At 45.4% G+C, this 20,202-nt stretch overlaps 1 protein-coding gene across 3 annotated transcripts in view; it reads right to left on the bottom strand.

Moving 5' to 3' along the window:
* Window positions 1-5,521: 5,521 nt before the first annotated feature.
* LOC143766361 (oocyte zinc finger protein XlCOF7.1-like) overlaps window positions 5,522-20,202 on the bottom strand; it is a 76,290-nt gene continuing 61,609 nt past the window's right edge. For 2 of the 3 annotated variants that reach the window (XM_077253993.1, XM_077253995.1), the window contains exons 6-8: window positions 19,345-19,435; window positions 13,669-13,725; window positions 5,522-6,700 (exon numbers count right to left, since the gene is read on the bottom strand). In XM_077253993.1, coding sequence (XP_077110108.1) covers window positions 5,829-6,700; window positions 13,669-13,725; window positions 19,345-19,435 — 1,020 coding nt within the window. In that variant the 3' untranslated portion in view covers window positions 5,522-5,828. The remainder of the gene's footprint in view (window positions 6,701-13,668; window positions 13,726-19,344; window positions 19,436-20,202) is intronic. The other variant, XM_077253994.1, reaches the window with a different exon arrangement.

A 20,202-nucleotide genomic window follows, 5' to 3' on the forward strand; every position in this document is an offset into this window, starting at 1 on the left:
TTCTCTTTGGTATTTTTAGGTAGATGCATGTCTGTAGTTTATTTTTTGATATGATAGCCCTTACATATACGTAGCTTATTAACCCCTTCAGCCCTAGGCCTATTTGTACCCAAGTGCCTAAGCCAATCTGACCTGTGCCACTTCATGGGCTAATAACTTTGGAACGCTTTCACCTATCCAAGCCATTCTGAGATTGTTTTCTCGTGACATATTGTACTTCACGTCAGTGCTAAATGGGAGTCAATATATTTTACCTTTCTATATAAAAAAATGCTAAATATTCGGAAATTTTGGAAAAATCGGAAATTTTTTAACTTTGAAATTCTCTGCTTTTTACAAAAATACTGATACCCCCCATAATAGTTATTAATTTACACTCCCCACATGTTTACTTCATATTGGCATCATTTTGAAAATGAAACCTTATTGTTTTACGACGTAATAGGGCTTATAGTTTTATGCGCAATTTTTCACATTTACAGCAAAACCCACTTTTCAAAGGACCAAGTCACTTCTGAAGTCACTTTAAGGGGCTTACATAACAGAAACCACCCATAAATTACCCCATTTTGCAAACTACACCCCTCAAGCTGTTCAAAACTCATTTTTAAAAACTGTTAACCCTTTAGGTGTTCCACAGGAATTTTAGCATGAGCCAAGAACCAAATATGACGATATCGGTACCACCCGGAGTGACTAGATGTAGTATTTGTAACAAAATTTAATCCAAGTTATGTAAATACACACTGAACATGTCATGTGCATATATATATATATATATATATATATATATATATATATATATATATATATATATATATATATGTTACTCCATAATATCTTCAACATCGGACTCTGAATCTGACTGTTGTTCTACTGGCTCGTCTTCAGTACCCTTGTTCTGGCATGTCTGTAATCTGCACATGTCTGTGCACTTCAGGCCATTGCTGAGGCAAGTACACTGAGGAAGTTCACATGACCGCACACACTTGCAGGACAGTAGCTGTATAATAGCTTCTGGTGCTGGTGCCCCTTGCATCCACTTGACAACAAGCTTTCCGTCGTTATCTATCATCCAACCGCAGTCTGTTGGGTTTGCAACCCATGGCTGGCTCTGCAGACTTCTCCTCCAGATCGCAGCCTGGTAGTTTGCACGCAGTGCATGCATGAAAAGGCAGTCCTGGCAAGGAGGGAGTTGACTTGACTCTACCACTCCACGTCTGGCACAGAACAGCTGATAACGGAGCCTGTTTACCTCAGTTGTTTGGGTAGTTGGCAGGTACATGTGGCAGGTGATTTCCTGTAACTTCTCAAAAAGTTCGGTAGACACTTCCCATGAACGACCAACTTCCTGAAAGGCATCCTGGTATGTCTTGTTCATCTTCAACTGCTTGAGTGTCGTCATCTTCCCACGGCCAGCGAATGCACTGACGGTGTCACAGCCTGTAAATGCATGCATACCAATCAATGAATCACATACGCTGCCTCCCAATGTTCGGCTCAGAGTGGTGATATCCAGGAATCTTGTCCGGTTCTGTGTACCGCATTTCTGGAACAGGTGGGATGGGATTTTGTGGCACATGCCCAGACACAGGACCATGACATCAGTATCCTCCGAAGTGATGATGACCGACTTGTAACCAGATTCTGCTGCATGAAGAGCATGGAGAAGGAGGCGTGTGTCTGCTTCTTCTTGATTTGACTTAAGGTCAGCAGCCTCTTCCCACTGTTCTTTGGTGATCTTAAAGCAGAGCTGCTCACATGTGACATACAGCTCCTTCTCCTCAAGCTTCTCCCTGTGGTGTTTCGCCTTCCATTCTTCTACCAGAAACTTTATGAGACTTGCCTTGTTGGAGGAACTACTTAGAAGCTTTTTCCACTGCTGGATGTTGTGCCCATGTTGAATGTTCTTGAAATGGATCCCTGTGCCTTCATATCTGTTGACTCTTTCTGTATCTTTGATGGATGTCTCCTTGTAGACGTCAAAGACAATATCAATGCGCTTGCTCTTAGCACCCTCATGGATAGCGCGACTCATTGCTGTGCCTGCTAGCTGGCCAAATGTTGCATTGTTTCCCTTCAGTTTCTGAACCAGGCTCATCCCATCAATGATGGTTGCAGAGGGCTCGGGGATCACTTCTGCAGGACGAGCATTCCTCTCCAACTCCCTTGCGAGGGCAGCCTTGTTGGTCTTGCGGATAGACCCATCACCATTGGCAAGTGCCCATGGCAATGGACCCAGGGGATGAGTCAAGACATCACTCATTTGTAGCTTTCTGTTCTCAGCTACAAGTATCATCTGGCCAAATAGGTTTCTGTCAGCCTTCAAAATTACCTCCTTGCCAAGACCTTGTCTGCGTGTCTTCATTTGGATGTTAGAGAACGTTTTAAGTTTGTTCTTCGTCATCTTGTCATGAAACAATGTAGTTGGCTTATCGGTACCCAAACGCTCATCCTTGAATGTTTGATATGCATCCTCTCCTATACTGTATGCCCCTTGAAGGTCTTTGGCTACATCTGGTGGTGCTACAGTCGCTGTTGACAAACTGATAAGTTCACCATTATGCTCTTTGTTGAAGGGGTTCACCCAACCTGTCTCCAGCAGTTGAACGAAAGATTGGACATCGGCTTCATCTCTTCTAATCCTAGACACCTGTAGGTCTGAATGGCTGAAGTCAGTATATTGTTGGCCTACCAGGGCCCTCAGCTGCCTCAAGTACATACTGCGGTACTCTGATGTCAGGTAGAACCTGGAAACAGCTCCAACTTTGAGGCTGAAGCCTTTTGTGCCCCCTGGTGTCTGGGTGTCTTTGTTGATTGTCTCTTCAATGGTCTGGTCCACAGGAATTCGTCCAAAAGGATTCTTGCTACCGATCTGGACCGAAAAGCCACCTTGCATGAAGTATTCATGGACCTCTGGGTGTTCTATGGGCAGCCGAGACATTGTGGCATAGTAATAGGTTAGGTATCGGGCATAGTTGACCTTGTCATAGGCAAAACACCATGGTATCATCTGTCGGATTGCTCCTAGGTGAAGCATCCAGTTGCCTTCTCTTGAAGCTCGAACCAGGGCCAGCATGGTCTCGACCATGTCCAAGTATGACATCCAGAATGCTGAGAGTTGTTCATTTCTGAGGGTCTCAAGATAAACTTGAAAGAGCTTCAGGGTAAGTGTGCAAGATTCATTATCCAAGAGCTTTTCGAAGGATCCCTGCGACACACTGATGCGAAAGTTTGTGATGTTCTTCAGTGTTTCATCCAGATGGTGAAGGTCCCTTGCATGGTTTTCTTCTAGCCATGGAAGGAAGTTTTTCCATGCAAGCCTCATAAGTGCTTCATAGACCAGCTTGTGTAGTCTCACTGCTCTGTTGTACCTCCGGCCGTCCATCACTCCAGACACTGATCCTTCAGCGATTACACCGGATTCAACACACAGATCTCTAAGGCCTGCATCCTGAAATCTGTTCCCTATGATAGAGAGGAGATTACAGATTGTGTGGAAGACACCCATTCTAATTATAATGTTCTTGAACTTCTCCTGTTTCCAGATAACCTCGGCAGCTTTGGCATAGAGTGCTTGATCAAACACACACACAATTCTGTTAAGCTTCAGGGTCTGCATGATGGCATGTGTTTGCTCCAAGACTTCATTCACAGTGGACATGGCTGTTGCAGGAGCATTGATAGTGGGCAGGTAGCTTACAGTGTCCTGGGCCACTACAATGTCGCTGCGGATTTTTATGTTGAACCCAGTCCAACTGCTGGTGGTCTGATCCTCATGGTCTGACATTCTAGCCAGAAGCCAGATATGGTTTTTGGTTTTTGAATCCTGGACCTCCTTGGTAGTGTTAACATTCGAAGTCTCAATCCTGGGTGGCTCTCCCCGCTGCCCAACATTGTATATCGGTAGCATTAATTCTGTCAGAGTTATGCTTCTTTTCTTCGACTTGGTTACATCTGGCAGGACTTTCTTTGTCACAGAGCATGCAACATTGGACTGAACAGCAATGCCATTGACTCTATGAGATGTACCTGCTCCACTTAGTGTCTCCTCAAGTCTGTCAATGTTATCCCAGGCCAGGGTTGTGAACACACCTGGGTAGATACTTGCTGGCATTGGGATGTCATCCTTTGAACATTCCAACTTCTGGATACAAAGGGCTGTATCGATCTCCTCAGCCATTGAATATGACACACAGTGGCCAAGACGATTCAGAGTTCGAATCAGTTCTGTATTGCCGGTCAAAGACTTAACTGCAAAGGATAGCAGTACGTGCTTTGGTGGCTTTGTCTTTCCATTGGTAACAGCAAAAACCAAGTCACTGCCGAAGGATGTGGCAAGACGTTGAGCTCTTTCACAGGTAGTTTGGCACTCACAATCTCCTGTAAGCAGGGTTTGCAGGAATTGAGTGACTAATTTTCTCAACCAAGTGTTTCCAACTACTGTGAAACACTGGTTGGGTCAAAGTGGTCACTATACCCCCTAAAAGATTCCTTGGGGGTGTAGTTTCCAAAATAGGGTCACTTTTTGGGGTTTCCACTGTGGGGGTACCTCAGGCAGCCTTCAAATGTGACATGGCCCCCTAGATTTCTTCCAGTGAATCCGCCACCCAAAAACCACATAGCGCTCCTTCCGTGTTGAGCTGTGCTGTGTGCCCATACTTTAGTTTACGAGTACATGTGGGGTGTTTCTATAAACTGCAGAATTAGGGTAACCAAGTTTGGGTTTGCCGTTAACCCTTGCTAGGTTGCAGGTAAAATTGGATTACAATGTAATATCTGGAAAAAAAATGAAATTTTGAAATTTCGCCTTCATTCTGCTAAAATTCCTGTGGAACACCTAAAGGGTTAACAGTTTTTAAAAATGAGTTTTGAACAGCTTGAGGGGTGTAGTTTGCAAAATGGGGTAATTTATGGGTGGTTTCTGTTATGTAAGCCCCTTAAAGTGACTTCAGAAGTGACTTGGTCCTTTGAAAAGTGGGTTTTGCTGTAAATGTGAAAAATTGCGCATAAAACTATAAGCCCTATTACGTCGTAAAACAATAAGGTTTCATTTTCAAAATGATGCCAATATGAAGTAAACATGTGGGGAGTGTAAATTAATAACTATTATGGGGGGTATCAGTATTTTTGTAAAAAGCAGAGAATTTCAAAGTTAAAAAATTGCCGATTTTTCCAAAATTTCCGAATATTTAGCATTTTTTTATATAGAAAGGTAAAATATATTGACTCCCATTTAGCACTGACGTGAAGTACAATATGTCACGAGAAAACAATCTCAGAATGGCTTGGATAGGTGAAAGCGTTCCAAAGTTATTAGCCCATGAAGTGGCACAGGTCAGATTGGCTAAGGCACTTGGGTACAAATAGGCCTAGGGCTGAAGGGGTTAATAAGCTACGTATATGTAAGGGCTATCATATCAAAAAATAAACTACAGACATGCATCTACCTAAAAATACCAAAGAAAATTAGTCACTCCGGGTGGTACCGATATCTGGCCCGGCTCATGGACTAAAAGAGATTGCTGAAACCAAGGGAACGGCACTGGATCGGAAGGTGAGTATGAGTGTGTTTCTTTTTTTTTTTAACAATGCCAAACATTGGTATGACAAAAATGTGTCCTACTATTGAACAACCCCTTTTCAAAGATAACATTTTGGTTAAAACATTTTCAACATTTGAACATGAAAAAGGCTTCTCTCCCCTGTGTGACTTCTCTGATGTTTATTTAGAGTCAATTTACTTGTAATACATTTCCCACATTAAGAACATGAAAAAGACTTCACCCCTGTGTGACTTCTCTGGTGGCTAAGAAGAGATGATTTCTTCACAAAACATTTTTCACATTCTGAACAGGAAAAGGCTTCTCCCCTGTGTGAGTTCTTTGGTGTTTAACAAGATTTCCTTTCTGTATAAAACATTTTCCACATTCGGAACATGAAAAGGGCTTCTCCCCAGTGTGAGTTCTTTGGTGTTTAACAAGATTTCCTTTCTGTATAAAACATTTTCCACATTCGGAACATGAAAAGGGCTTCTCCCCTGTGTGGGTTCTCTGGTGGCTTTCAAGATGCGCTTTCCGGTTAAAAAACTTCCCACATTCTGAACATGAATATGGCTTCTCCCCTGAGTGAGTTCTCTGATGCTTAACCAAATCTGATTTCTGTTTAAAACATTTCCCACATTCTGAGCATAAAAAAGGCTTCTCCCCTGTGTGGGTTCTCTGGTGGCTTTCAAGATGCGCTTTCCGGTTAAAAAACTTCCCACATTCTGAACATGAAAATGGCTTCTCCATTGTGTGATTTCGCTGGTGACGAACAAGTTTTGATTTCTGGTTAAAGCATTTCCCACACTTGGAACAAGAAAATCTATTCTCTGCTATGTGAATTTTTTGATGTTTGAGAAAATACTTTTTGAGACGAAGGCTATTGCCATATTCTAAACGTGGAAATGGCTTCTTTGCTTTAGGAGCAGTTTGTTTTTTAATGCTTATTTTGTGACTTTGATTTTCCTTAGTAGTCGGTAATGAATCAGAAGACAGGACCTGTTTCAAAGGAGCATATGACAGATCTTTGCTGTGAAGGCATGATGGTATATCTGGAGTAATGGCATTCACTTCAATTGTATCCTGTGGGATCTCAAAATCATCCGATTTAAGAAATGAAGATGTCAACTGTCCCTCTGTTCTCCTGATACAGTCATCTGCCAAAAATAAAAACCAATTATTATTTTTGGATAAAATATCCTTGAATTTTATATTTTTTAACATTTCTATCAGTTAGTGAGGGTATACTATCATATTTTACACAAATCTAGCTAAAGCAACAGTTCTTCTAAGGCAGGGGTTCCCAACCTGTAGCTCGGGAGCCACATGTGGCTCGCGGGCCTATGAATTGTGGCTTGCGACTGTCTGCAAGCTTGGTGCATTAGCTCCAGGTCTTGCAAACAAGTATGAGCACATCTGAAAATGGTGAATTTTGTGAGCAGCCCTGCACAGAAGAGCAGATCTGGATGCACATATACTGCTCTTAGGGGTTTTGAGATATTTTAAGGATGGAGACAAAATTATAGTACCTGTCAGAGGAGGTGTTTAAAGCTGGATGTGAAACTGTCTTGGGAGTGCTTTATAGGAGAATACTGAATGGGGGTATTGTGGGAACCCCTGAATCTTAGTTTACTGCATTGGGGTGATTTTTGTGGAAAAGTTTTAGTTACCATTATTCCTGTAATGGGGGCTTTGGTTGCCACTATTGAGAGGGGGCAGGAGTTGAATGTGGCTTGCGACCCTCTCAAGGCTGGATGTGGCTTGCAACCCTCTCTCAGAGCTGAATGTGGCTTTCAAGGTCAGAAACGTTGGGGACCTCTGGACTAATTACGATGTAGATAGATTGCAGTGCTAGGTAGGCAGGGGAGTGTATGTGGCTCTATAATTATCAGTGCTAATCATGCAGGCACTGTATGTGGGTATATAGATATCATTGCATACATCAAGGGGGTCCATTCCATTACTGTCTGCTGCTGCAGCCTATTACATATATACCTAGCCCCAGGTATCAGAGGCTAGGAAGAATTTTTTTTGGCATCTTAATCCTGATTATTTTATTCCAAATCAGTCAAAAAACCCCTTTTTACCATTTGCTTGTTGACACTGAAGACTACAGCCAGATCCTTTTCATAGTACAGCGTGAAAATCCAGCTATTTTAAACGGGTTTGCCCATCCCAGCCATCACATCTGACTACGCAGAAAATTCTGCCAATTTTTGTGGTACTGTGGAATTTTTTTGGAGTGTCTTATGCAATTTCTTGACACCATTTTGCTGCCCCAAAAATATATAGATGAAAAAAAAATATTTAGCAACAGGGCAGATATTTTAAACTGGGTTTTGTACACCACATGGGTCGCATATCTTTGCGCTCAAAATTGTGCCATTTCAGGGCTCCATAGAATTTTTTTGTTGTGTCATTGCCTATTTATTGACACAATATTGCTGACCAAAAAAAAAAAATACAGGCCAGATATTGAGCATTGTGGAATCTTGGTGACACATCTCATCTATCTGTGGGCTACAAATTGTGGCATTTGAGGCCTCCATTCAACTTTTTTTGTTGTGTCTTACCCTTGTTCTGCACACTATTTAGCTGTAAAAAAAAAAATACATGCCACATATTTTACGGTGTGGTATCTGCATGACATGCCTCATCTATCTGTGGGCTAAAAGTTGTGGCATCTGAGCCCTCCATTGAACTTTTTTTGCTGTGTCTTACCCTAGTTATTGACACCAGTTTGCTAAATAAAACATTTGTTACCTACAGGGCAGATATTTTAAACTGTAGTTTTCCCGCACACGGATCATTTATATTCATATACAAATTCAGCCATTTGTAGTGAACGTGGAAAATATTGTAGTCCCATTTAAAATGGGCAAGACGAGTGGCAAGCAATGGGAAAGTGGACATGATGCTGATGGTGCATGCAGAGGCCGAGGCCGTGGGCAAGCTGAAATTGGGCCACAACAAACCCCCATATTTTCTTGCTTGACCTTCCTGTCCCAATTACTAGGGGACCGCAGCACACCACTAGTGAACCCAGAGGAATGTCAAAAGGTTGTTGGTTGGATAGCGGATAATGCTTCCAGTCACTTTGCCGCCACCAGCACCACGTCTACCACGCAGTCAAATCTGAGTAGCCGTGAGTCTGGACTGCATATTACTCACCCTGATCCTCCTTCCTCCCACCATGCCGAGTGCCCGGAGACAACTGATCCCACACTTGGAAACTTCAAAGAGCTGTTCACTTTTCCAATTATAGATTCGGGCCTCTCGCCCGGTCCACTTGAAGTGGGACAAGATGAGATCGCATGTAGCGATGCCCAAATATTTGAGCAGCCACGGTCACAGGAAGGGGACGGTGGAAAAGTGTCACAAGAGGTGGATGATGATGAGACAATCGCCAGAAAGTCAGGAGGAGAACCAGGGTGCGGATGTGGAAGATGAGGTGGGGGATAATACAGTAACTGACCCAACCTGGCAGGAGGACATGCAGAGCGAGGACAGCAGCACACATGGGGAAGGAGGTGTAGCACCCCAACAGGCAGGAAGAAGCAGTCTGGTGGCCACAGACAGGAGGTGGGCAACCCTTCCCCGTAACACCAACATGATGGAAGTTGCCAGTCCAAATTCTAGGTCTTCCCGAGTCTGGTTGTTTTATAAATACTCTGCCAATTACCCCAAACAGGCTATTTGCACCACCTGCCATGCCCGCAACAGCAGGGGTAGCAAAACTACCAGCCTGACCAAAACCAGCATGATCAGGCACATGGCAGCAAAGCACCCGACTTTGTGGGCCGAACCTCAGGCTCCAGGAAGTGTCTGCGGGTGACACCACTGCTTCCACTGTTATGCGTGCATGCCAATCACCTGTCCATGGTGCATGCGAAGATGCCTCCTGCCCTGCACCTGTCGTTGCCCACACTCAACTTGCACCATCATCAAGCATGTCCACGTCCTTGTCCCAGCCTTCAGTTGTCCATACCCCAGTCATTGGAACGCAAGCGGAAATACGCAGCCAATGCCCCGCAAGCCACAGTACTAAAATCACACATTTCTCGTCTGCTTGCGCTCGAAATATTGCCTTTTAGGCTTGTGGAGACAGAAGCTTTCAGCAACCTGATGGCTGCGGCCATCCCAAGGTACTCGGTCCCCAGCCGCCACTATTTCGCCCGGTGTGCCGTCCCGGCATTACACAAGCATGTGTCCCACAACATTACCCGTGCCCTCAACAATGCAGTTACTGGGAAAGTCCACCTAACCTCAGACACGTGGACAAGTGCTTGTGGACAGGGATGGTACATCTCACTGACGGCTGTTGTGAATTCTGTTCTGGAGCTCCCTCCTGTGGTTGCTAATGGTATTTTTGTGAGTTCTGCCCTTGGGCTCCCTCTGGTGGTTTCGAGTGGAACTGCTGCTCTTTTAGGTAGCTGTAGCAGCTGCCTCCACTGATCGCCTTGCCTGGGTTTGTTATTTAAACCTGCTCTGGGCTTTAGTTCATGCCAGCTGTCAATGTTCTTGGTTGGATTTGGTTCTCTCCTTGGATTTCTCATATGGCCTGTCCTTGTCAGCAAAAGATAAGTTTTTGCTAGTTCTTGTTTGTCCATTTGTTTGGACTCTATTGCTCTGCATATATGTCTCTTTTTGTCCAGCGTGTCACTATGTTATATTCAGGCTAGCTGGAAGCTCTGGGGAAGCAGATTTGCCCCTCCACACCGTGAGTCGGAGTGGAGTTCATTTTTGTAAACTCTGCGTGGATTTTGTAGTTTTTAATACTGACCGCACAGTATCCTTTTCTCTCTGTCTATCAAGTTTAGTATTGGCCTCCTTTGCTGAAATCTGATTTCATTTCTGTGTACGACATTTCCCTCTCCACTCACAGTCAATATTTGTGGGGGGCTTCTTTCCTTTGGGGGTTTTCTCTGAGGCAAGATAGCTTTCTATTTCCTACTTTAGGGGTAGTTAGCTCTTAGGCTGTGACGAGGTGTCTAGGGAGAGTCAGGAACATCCCACGGCTATTACTAGTGTTGTTGTTAGGATTAGGAACTGCGGTCAGTAGAGTTACCACCTCCTCAGAGCTCGTCCCATGTTGCGTTTTAGCCACCAGGTCATATCAGTGTGGCCTCTTAACCACCAGGTCATAACAGACGGCACACTGGGTTAACAGTGGAAGCCGGGACCCAGTTGGACCTTGGGATCGAACATGTCCTCCCGATGCTGAGGATTGCAGGCCGTATGTCAATCAGGGTTGCTCCCACAGTCTACAGCTCCTGGACCTCCTCTTCAGCCTCCATCTCCGAAATGAGCACATCAGTCAGAAGCTGGAAGCACAGTAGCATGGCCTCAGCTAAGTGGCAACAGGCTATGTTGAAGCTAATATGCTTAGGTGACAAACCGCACAATGCTGAAGAGTTGTGGACAGCTCTAAAAAAGCAGTCAGATTTGTGGCTGACACCGCTGAACCTACAGCCTGGCTTGGTCATATGTGACAATGGCCGGAACCTGGCGGCTGCTCTGAGGCTAGGTGAGCTCACACACGTACCATGCCTGGCCCTTGTGCTTAACTTCGTCGTTCAACAGTTTCTCAAAAGCTACCTGGAGCTGCCGGATCTGGTTGTGAAAGTACTCCGCCTATGTGCCCATTTTAGAAAGTCAGCTACAGCTTCAGCCACTCTTGCTATGCTTCAGCAGCTTTTGCAGCTTCCGGCTCACCGACTGGTGTGTGGTGTACATGTTGGAATTCTACATTGCATATGTTGGAAAGTATTTGTGAGTAGAATAGGGCAGTTGTTCACTACCAGCATCAACAAGGCCGTGGTTATTCATGTCAGAATCCACACATAAAACCTCAGGAGTGGACATGGATGTCAGACATATGTACTATCCTACAAAACTTTGAGGAGTCCACCAAGATGGTGAGCGGTGACAATGCGATAATTAGCATCACCATCCCGCTTCTCTGCATTCTGAAAAGCACTCTGATCATAATGAAAGAGGATGCATTGCAGGCGGAGCACGAGCACATGGAACAAGGAACCATACAGGTTGATTACACACAGCCCAGCCTCATGTCATCGCAATATGGAATGGTAGACAATGAGGAAGAGGAGGAAGAACAGGAGCTACTTTTCATGCGCTATAGACAGTACTACAAGTACAACTGTTATACCGTCTGTTCAGCATGGATGGCCTGAGGACAGTGAGGAGGAGGACAGCATGGTCAGTCATCCTGTTGGTGAGGACACGGAAGTATTGCCTGTTAGCAGTCTGGCACGCATGGCTGACTTTTTGTTGCGCTGCCTTTCCCGTGACCCTCGCATTATCAAAATTTTCGGTGACAATCACTACTGGTTGGTGACACTTCTATACCCATGCTACAAGGAGAACTTTTAATCTCTTCTTCCAGAGGCAGACAGGTGTACTAAAATGCTGTACTACCAGAGGGCCCTTGTTGCGGAATTATTAAAAAAAATCCCATCTGAAAACATTGGCGACAGTTCATTGGACAACCAAGGAGTACAGGCGAGAGAGACACAACTCCAATCCAGCAGAGGCAGGGGAACACTGGCAAAGTTCTGGGAGTTTTCTAAGACCCTCCCATTGCCTAAGCCCAGAGGCGCGGGGAACTGTCACAAGGAGTGGAATGTTTGGGAAGATGCTGAAGGAGTACCTTGCTGACCGTACCAACATCCTCCGTGATTCCTCTGTGCCTTATAATTATTGGGCATCCAAGCTGGACACATGGCATGAACTGCCTCTCTAACGCCTTGGAGGTCCTGGCCTGCCTTGCTGCTAGCATTTTGGCAGAGCGGGTTTTTATTGCTGCTGGTGGAATTATAACTGATAAGCACATCAGTCTGTGAACTGAAAATGCTGACAGGCTGACTCTTATAAAAATGAACAAGGTTTGGATTAGGCCAGACTTCTCAACACCACCGAATGATAGCAGCATAACAAACGCAAATCCAGTGTCTTTTTTTGAGGAGGTCTATTCCCATGCACCTCTTCACACCCACACATGGGTATACGCTTCCTGATTTTGGCTATTTGCTGTTGTTGTCATCCTCCTTCTCCTCATCCTCATCCTCCATCACCTTATCAACAGGGTGACCGTTGTTCGTGATGCAACACCCACATCATTTTTTTAAAGGGTGTTTAAGATGCCCGTTAAAAAAAAATAATGTTTATTCAGTATGTTCATGTATGAATTTCCAGTCAACACTCATGGCTACTCAGACTTGACCGTGTGGAAGACATGGTGGTGGTGGTGGCTAAGTGACTGGAAGCATTATCCGCTATCCAACCAACAAGAGTTTCACACTGCTCCGGCTTCAATAGTGATGTGGTGCGATCCCCTAGAAACTGGGACAGGAAGGTCGAGCGAGAAGATGTGGGTCTTTGTTGTGGCCCACTTTCAGCTTGGCCACGGCCTCGTCCTCTGCATGCACCATCAGCATCACGTCCACTTCCCCTTCCCTTGCCCCTTGCCTTGCCCATTTTAAATGGACTACTGAACTATTTCAAAAGCTCAACACAAATGTATTTATTTGGAGAAAAAATATATCTCATCAGTATGCCCTCAAAGCTACGATTTTTCCACCACAGATGCTACAGGCCGCAGCCACAGATAACAGACTGTATAATTATCTTTTCTGTTGTATGTGAAATTTTGAAAAAATAAAAAAAAAGTAGAACAAGGCTAGCACACAGAACTATGTTACGTATGCCTGCGAAACTACGATTTTTCCACCACAGATACACCAGTCCTCAACCTAACATAATAGGCTGTATACATTTTTTGGGGGGTTTTGCTGTTTTTTTTGTTTTTTTTTTTAAATAAAGAGTTGAACTAGGCTAGCAGACAGAACTATGCAACTTGTGCCTACGAAGGTACGATTTTTCCACCACTGATACACCAGGCCTCAGCCTGACATAACAGACTGTATAAATTTTTGGGAGGCTTTTTATTATTTTTTGAAAAAAATTAAAATATGTTGAAAAAGGCTAGCAGACAGAACTATGCAACTTATGCCTGCGAAGGTACGATTTTTCCACCACAGACACAACAGGCCTCAGCATACAGAAATTCAAAGTTTGGTCAGAAAAATAGAATTATTCTTACCGTTAATTCGGTTTCTAGGAACCTTCCACGACGGCATATGGAGGTTGCCTCTTTGCCCTAATGGGGAACAGGAAATGGAGAGGTTAAAAGGCCCTCCCACCTCCCTCTCACCAGTGACTTATAACTGAAAACCATAGCACCGGTTTACCTTGAATCCCAGAATTAAATCCAGGAGTATAGGGAGGGAACTAGCGCCGTCGTGGAAGGTTCCTAGAAACCGAATTAACGGTAAGAATAATTCTATTTTCTCTAGTCACCTTCCACGACGGCATATGGAGGAATACCAACTAATTTGGCGCTAGGGAGGGACAACGGCCTGGAGTACTTTCCGGCCGAAGACTAAATCTTTGTTGGGCATTATATCCAGTCTGTAATGTCTGGAGAAAGTATGCAATGAAGACCATGTGGCTGCCCTGCAGATTTGCTCTGCCGATGCACCTGCTCTTTCTGCCCAGGAGACTGAGGTTGATCTAGTGGAATGAGCCTTGATTCCTACTGGAGGAGTTTTGTCCTGAGCCAGGTATGCTTCTGCTATTGCTCTCTTAATCCAGTTGGCAATAGTACTTTTGGCTACCTTTTTTCCTTTGTTCTGTCCTGATGGATGGACAAATAGATTGTGGTCGATTCTGTAAGAACTGGTTTGTTCTAAGTAAAATAAGACAACGCGCCTGACGTCCAGCATATGGAATTTCTCTTCCTTTGGATTTGCAGGATTTTGGCAAAAAGAAGGTAGAATAATTTCCTGGGAGCGATGGAAATCTGATACGACTTTTCGAAGAAAAGAAGGGTCTAGGCGTAGTATTATAGAGTCATCTCGGATGGACAGGTATGGCTCTCTTATTGAGAGGGCTTGCAATTCTCCCACCCTCCTTGCTGATGTAATAGCCACTAGAAAAATTGTTTTATAGATTAGATTTTTCTGGGAGCAGGAGGATAATGGTTCAAAGGGGGGACCCGTGAGCCCCTGTAACACCAGGTTGAGATCCCACAGTGGTACTGTTATTTGCTTCTTTGGATTCATTCTGGAAGCCGATATCATGAATCTTTTTACCCAGCGATGATTTGCCAGATCTTGATCAAATATTGAGCTGAGGGCGGACACCTGGACTTTTAAGGTGCTAGGTCTGAGGCCTATTTCTAAGCCCTTTTGTAAAAAATCTAGAATTTTTGAAATGTTCGGGTTGAAGGGATCTGGCACCTCAGGAAGACAAAAGGATGAAAATTTCTTCCAGATTTTATTATATATTGCAATGGTTACCGGTTTCCTAGATTTTTGAAGTGTGGAAACCACTGCATCTGATAGTCCTCTGGCTCTTAATATTTGGGCTTCAGTAGCCATGCCGCCAGATTCCACTTGTGGGCATCTAGGAGATGGATTGGTCCCTGAGAAAGAAGGTCTTCTATCGGAAAGTGGAACGGCCCATCCACCTGAAGGTCCACTATCAGGTTGTACCAACTCCTCTTGGGCCACAGCGGAGCTACCAATATGGTAGGCGTTTGTTCTTCTCGCACTTTCTGTAAGACTTTCGCCAGTATTGGGATTGGTGGAAACGCATAAGCCAGCCGGAAATTCCACTTCTGGACCAGTGCATCCACACCTTTGGAGCCGTCCCTGGGGTTCAGAGAGAAGAATGCTTCGACTTTTGCATTTCGGCTGGATGCAAAGAGGTCGATTTCTGGGAGACCCCATTTGTTCACCAGCATCTCGAAACCTCGGTTGCTCAGGCACCATTCCCCCGGATGTATGTCCTGGCGACTTAGATAGTCTGCCTGAATGTTGGACGAGCCTTTCAGGTGAACCGCTGTCAGAGATAAGAGATGTCTTTCTGCCCAGGAGCATAGTCGGGCAGATATATTTTTCAGGCAATTGTTTTTTGAACTGCCCTGATGTCTGATGTGGGCCACCGTGGTCACATTGTCCGAATATATCCGAACGTGATGTCCATTGATCAGATGACCTCCTACTAGTAGGGCTTCTTCTACAGCTTTTAGCTCTCTGTAGTTGGAAGATTTCTTGCTTGTTGACTGGTCCCAGAGACCTTGGAAAGGGGTGTGATCTATCATGGCCCCCCAGCCTCTCTGGCTGGCATCTGTTGTAACTGTGGTCAGTGGGACTTGCGTCCAGCTGACCCCTTTTTGTAAATTTTTTGGGGACATCCACCATGCCAGGGAGGCTTTGACACGGCCTGGCGTGTACAGTCTTTTGTTCAAAGAACTGGGAAGGCCGTCCCAATTCTGCAGGATATGTGCCTGAAGAATTCTGGAATGGGCCTGGGCCCATGGTACCGATTGAATGCAGGCTGTCATCGAGCCTACAAGAGACATGCCTTCTCTGATTGTAGGAGATCTGGTGTCCCTGAACGTTTTGACCTTTGATAAAAGGGTTAGACGGTGTTCTGATGGGAGGAAGGACATTTGTCTTGTAGAGTCCAGGAGGACTCCCAGGAATTTCCTGCATTTGGAGGGTCGTAGGTGAGATTTTTCCAGATTCGGCACCCACCCAAGAGATGTCAGGATTTCGAGAGTCTTGGATACATGAGATTCCAGGCCCTGTTTGGTAGGCGCTATTAACAGAAGGTCGTCTAGATACGGCACTATACAGACGCCTTGCCTCCGGATAAAGGAGACTACTTCCCCCATTATTTTGGAAAATACCCTTGGAGCAGAGGAGATTCCAAATGGGAGGACGTTGAATTGATAATGCTCTATCAGATGTCCTCTCTGTACAGCAAATTTGAGGTAATGGCGATGTCTTGGGTGAATGGGGATGTGAAAGTAGGCATCTTTCAGATCGAGGGTGGCCATGAAGGAGTGTGGACCTATCAAGGGAATGGCATTCTTCACTGATTCCATCTTGAATCTTCGGTACTTGATATGCCGATTGAGATTCTTTAGATTTATAATAACACGGGACTCGCCCGATGGTTTGGGAACCAGGAATAGGCGAGTGTAATGCCCCCGATCCCTCTCCCATTCTGGTATTTGGGATATCGCACCCGACATCTTTAGGGTCCTGAGACCGGACTCCAGATTGGATTGATCTTTCAGGGAAGGTAGGGAGGTGACTTTTAGACCCCGTGGGGGGGAGGAAATGAATTCTATTAGGAGACCCTCTTTGATGACATTGAGGATCCAGGGGCAAGAGGTGATGTTTTGCCACTGGGAGTAAAAATTTGAAAGTCTCCCCCCCACCGGATCGGAGTCACCGTTTTTCCTGTTGAGATTGCTGTTGTTGTTGTTGTTGTTGAGGGATAAGGATGTTTCTCCCTCCTCCCTTCGGGTAACTCCACCTCCCGGACTTGCCTTTTCCTCTCTGAGAGGTTTGGGCCTGAAAGGGACGAAAAAACTTCTTTTTGGGAGTTTTTTGTTCTGGGAGGGCTTTCTTTTTATCGGTAGCTTTCTCCAAGATGTCGTCAAGAGAAGGCCCGAAAACGTAGTTACCTTTAAATGGTATGGCGCATAATTTGGCCTTAGAGGTGATATCACCAGACCACATTTTTAACCACAGCGCCCTTCTGGCCGAGTTAGTTTGTACTAACGACCTTGCAGCAATTCTGATAGTTTCCATCGAAGAATCTGCTAGGAAACCCGTGGCTCTAAGGAGACTAGGAAGGGAGTCTAATAATTCAGCTCTTGAAGTGCCCTGGGATATGTGAGATTCCAGTTCACCTATCCAGCGGAATAGAGCTCTAGCCACGCATGTTGATGCGATATTAGCTTTGAGGGCTACCGAGGAGGTCTCCCATGATTTCTTTAATAGACTCTCTATCTTCCTGTCCATCGGATCCTTTAATTGTGACGAGTCTTCGAATGGAAGAGCCGTTCTTTTAGCCACTCTTGCTACTTGAGAGTCAACTTTAGGGACATCCCATTTGGTCAATTCGCCTTCTAAGGGGAATCTACGCTTCATCTCGGATGGAGTACTGAGGCGTTTTTCAGGTAATTCCCACTCTTGGTCAATCATATCAGAGATATTCTGGTGGATTGGAAACCCCACCCGTTTACCCTTAGTTATGCCACCAAACATCTGGTCCTGTATGGACTGGGGTTCCGGCTCCTCCTCCAGCCCCATAGTACTGCGTACTGCAGCTACTAAGTCCTCAACCCAGTCTGAAGAAAATAGATATTTTCTGGCCTCCGATGTAATAGAGGATGCAGATTCCTCCTGACGACCTGAGGATGAGGCATAAGAGAGGTCTGACTCAGATTCAGAATCCTCTTCCTGGATCTTCCTTTTTTTGGCTGGAGAGGGTGGCGGAGGGGGTGGCGGAGGGGGTGGAGGGGTAAAGGCTGCTAGGGAGGATTGCACCTCTTGCTTGACCAGGGATCGGATTTCCTCTAGTAAAGAAGGTTGCTCTGCCCTGACAACTTTGTCAGTACAGGTCCTGCAGAGTTTTTTCTCCCATGAAGGTGGCAGCTTAATATTACAGATGGCACACTTCTTTTTAACGGTAGTTTTGGGGGTAGACCTTTCTCCCTGCAATGAGAGGGGAGAGAGAGAGAGTGACCAAGGATACCCCAAAGTTACTATCTAAGGACCCCTGTCCCTGCGGCACTTACTGTGGCAGGGGCAGCGCTGGGCTCTGCAAGCGCAGGGCAGGTACTGCTCTCCATGATAGGAACGGTCTTACCTGCGATGTTTTCTGGCAGGTTTTATACACAGCGGTATGCACCTGCCCCCAGCGATGTGGATACACCTCCTCCTCCCCTCCATGGTCCAGGCGTGGAGGACGCCGTCCTGCACGAGACGCCGCCGGCGGAAGTGCCTCCAGGGAGCGCAGAAAGAACCGGAAGTGATGCGCGCGACCACTTCCGGGTTGCCAGCGGCATGTTTGGAGGGGAAGGAGACCGGAGAGCTCCAGGAGGACTCCGGTTGGGAACACTAGCCTGCTTTGCCCTCACGGGGGCGCGGGAAGGCTAGGCACAGGTCCCGAGGACACCGCAGCGCGGTGCGACGGGAGCAGCATAGGCGGGGAGGTAAGATACGACCCCATGCTGCCCGGTTATACACAAGCCGACGCTTGTGAGATGCAGTAGTTACCGGCCACCACTGCATACGAAGTAAACCTCTCCTGTCCCATGGGGAACAGGAAAAGACACTGGTGAGAGGGAGGTGGGAGGGCCTTTTAACCTCTCCATTTCCTGTTCCCCATTAGGGCAAAGAGGCAACCTCCATATGCCGTCGTGGAAGGTGACTAGAGAAAACTAGACCTGCTCTTGTAGGGACCATATGAGCACATTCAGCAGCACAGAAGGGAGAGAAGGTAGATTCATCCAATAAAATATCAGGGTTCTAGGAAGCCAACAGCATCATTACCCTCTGCTTTCTCTTACAGGCCCATCATAATATTTTTCTTCAAGTGATTTTCTAACTTGTCAGCACATTCTACGTACGCTGTCATTTGTCTTTGTAGTTTACAGATCTGGGCAGGTAACGGTCAGCGTCTTCTAATCCCAGAGGATATGTGAGTCCTCCAGGTTGTAAGTTCTATAGAAAAGGTCTTTCAATGACCAAAGTTATTTGAGCAGTTTTGGGTAGAGGAGATTGTTGTGGTCTAGAGGCAAAATGGTGATCAATTGATTATGATATGATTTGCACAATCAATATAGCAGCCACAGCCGGTGACTGAGAAGAATCTGTGACTTCTCTGCATTTAGTGGTTACTTACTACTCACCTAGATAGTCATATGTAGGAGTTTCCTCTTTACACCCCTCATCACCCCAAACATATGTCTCTGTAGTATTAATATAGGTCAGATTTTCACCCTGAAACAAATATTGTAAAAGTCACAGACAGATGTAGAAGTCACATCTATGATCAGCTCTAATCCAGAAACCACCGGAGACTAGATGGAGGTGGACATGACTTGGGGATGGGTGGACCGAGAACTCCTGCAGCTTTTGTTTGTATTGCGGTGTAGATTTTAAACAAGAGTGTTGTTGCTTTAAGAGGAAGTTTAGATGTTTGTGCCTGGTGTATTACTGTGAGGAGGGTGGGGCTTATATAGGGGAGGAAACTCTGGCTCTCCCTCTCTCTCTCACAGGATGGACAGGAGGAAACATGTGTGCAGTTTCAGGGAGTATAATACTGGGGTTATCACCTCACATTATAGCTGGTAGGAGTACATTCACCTCACACATCATGTATTAGTGTAGTATCAGCTCCTACATCATATATGGGATCAATTTTACCTCAGAAATTCATGCAGTCTCCATGTTCCCTCATGTGTATCTCCCTGCAGACATGGCTGATATACTACTCCACATTCATCATGTATTAGTGCAGTATCAGCTCATACATCTTATTTGGGAGCAATATTACCTCAGAGATGCATGTAGCTGCCATGTTCCTTCATGGGTCTGTTACAAGTTGCCTCACACACTGCAGAGACAGCTCCTGTGTGATCTCCTTACAGACATGGCTGTTGTGTCACATTTCTGCTGTATTATACAGAGTCTTCATGAGTTTTGGGTATCTGTATGATAGGTCAGAGCATTGACACATACAGTGTCTGCTATTGCTAGCGCGGAAC

The sequence above is a fragment of the Ranitomeya variabilis genome, chromosome 4, assembly GCF_051348905.1.
Source record: "Ranitomeya variabilis isolate aRanVar5 chromosome 4, aRanVar5.hap1, whole genome shotgun sequence".
In the NCBI taxonomy this organism is placed as follows: Eukaryota; Metazoa; Chordata; class Amphibia; order Anura; family Dendrobatidae; genus Ranitomeya; species Ranitomeya variabilis.